Genomic DNA, 219 nt, shown 5'->3' with positions numbered 1-219 from the left:
CAAATTGCAAAAATGACAACAACCACAGCCACTACCCACCGGCCTCCAGCTTGAAAGTGAAGTGGTTCTCGGGGCGGTACAGGAGCTCGCAGAAGGTGACGTAGGCGTCGTACCACCTGATGGCGTCATTCGGGGAGACGCCGAAGTGGGAGTCGCGGCCAAAGGTGCTCATATTTACCGTCTTGATCTCCCCGTCGGCTCTCACGCTGTGGGGGGGGG

The 219-nt window shown here is 58.9% G+C and overlaps 1 protein-coding gene across 1 annotated transcript in view; it reads right to left on the bottom strand.

The window, feature by feature from the left end:
* The window catches only part of LOC119594337 (gamma-butyrobetaine dioxygenase-like), a 13,098-nt gene that overhangs the window by 5,788 nt on the left and 7,091 nt on the right, over positions 1–219 (bottom strand). Inside the window, exon 9 of the mRNA XM_037943395.1 lies at positions 40–206. Within this exon, the coding sequence (XP_037799323.1) occupies positions 40–206 (167 nt within the window). The remainder of the gene's footprint in view (positions 1–39; positions 207–219) is intronic.

Source organism: Penaeus monodon, chromosome 33 (assembly GCF_015228065.2).
Source record: "Penaeus monodon isolate SGIC_2016 chromosome 33, NSTDA_Pmon_1, whole genome shotgun sequence".
Lineage (NCBI taxonomy): Eukaryota > Metazoa > Arthropoda > Malacostraca > Decapoda > Penaeidae > Penaeus > Penaeus monodon.
The sequence above is the reverse complement of the archived record's forward strand: the minus strand, read 5'-3'. Positions and strand labels throughout refer to the sequence as shown.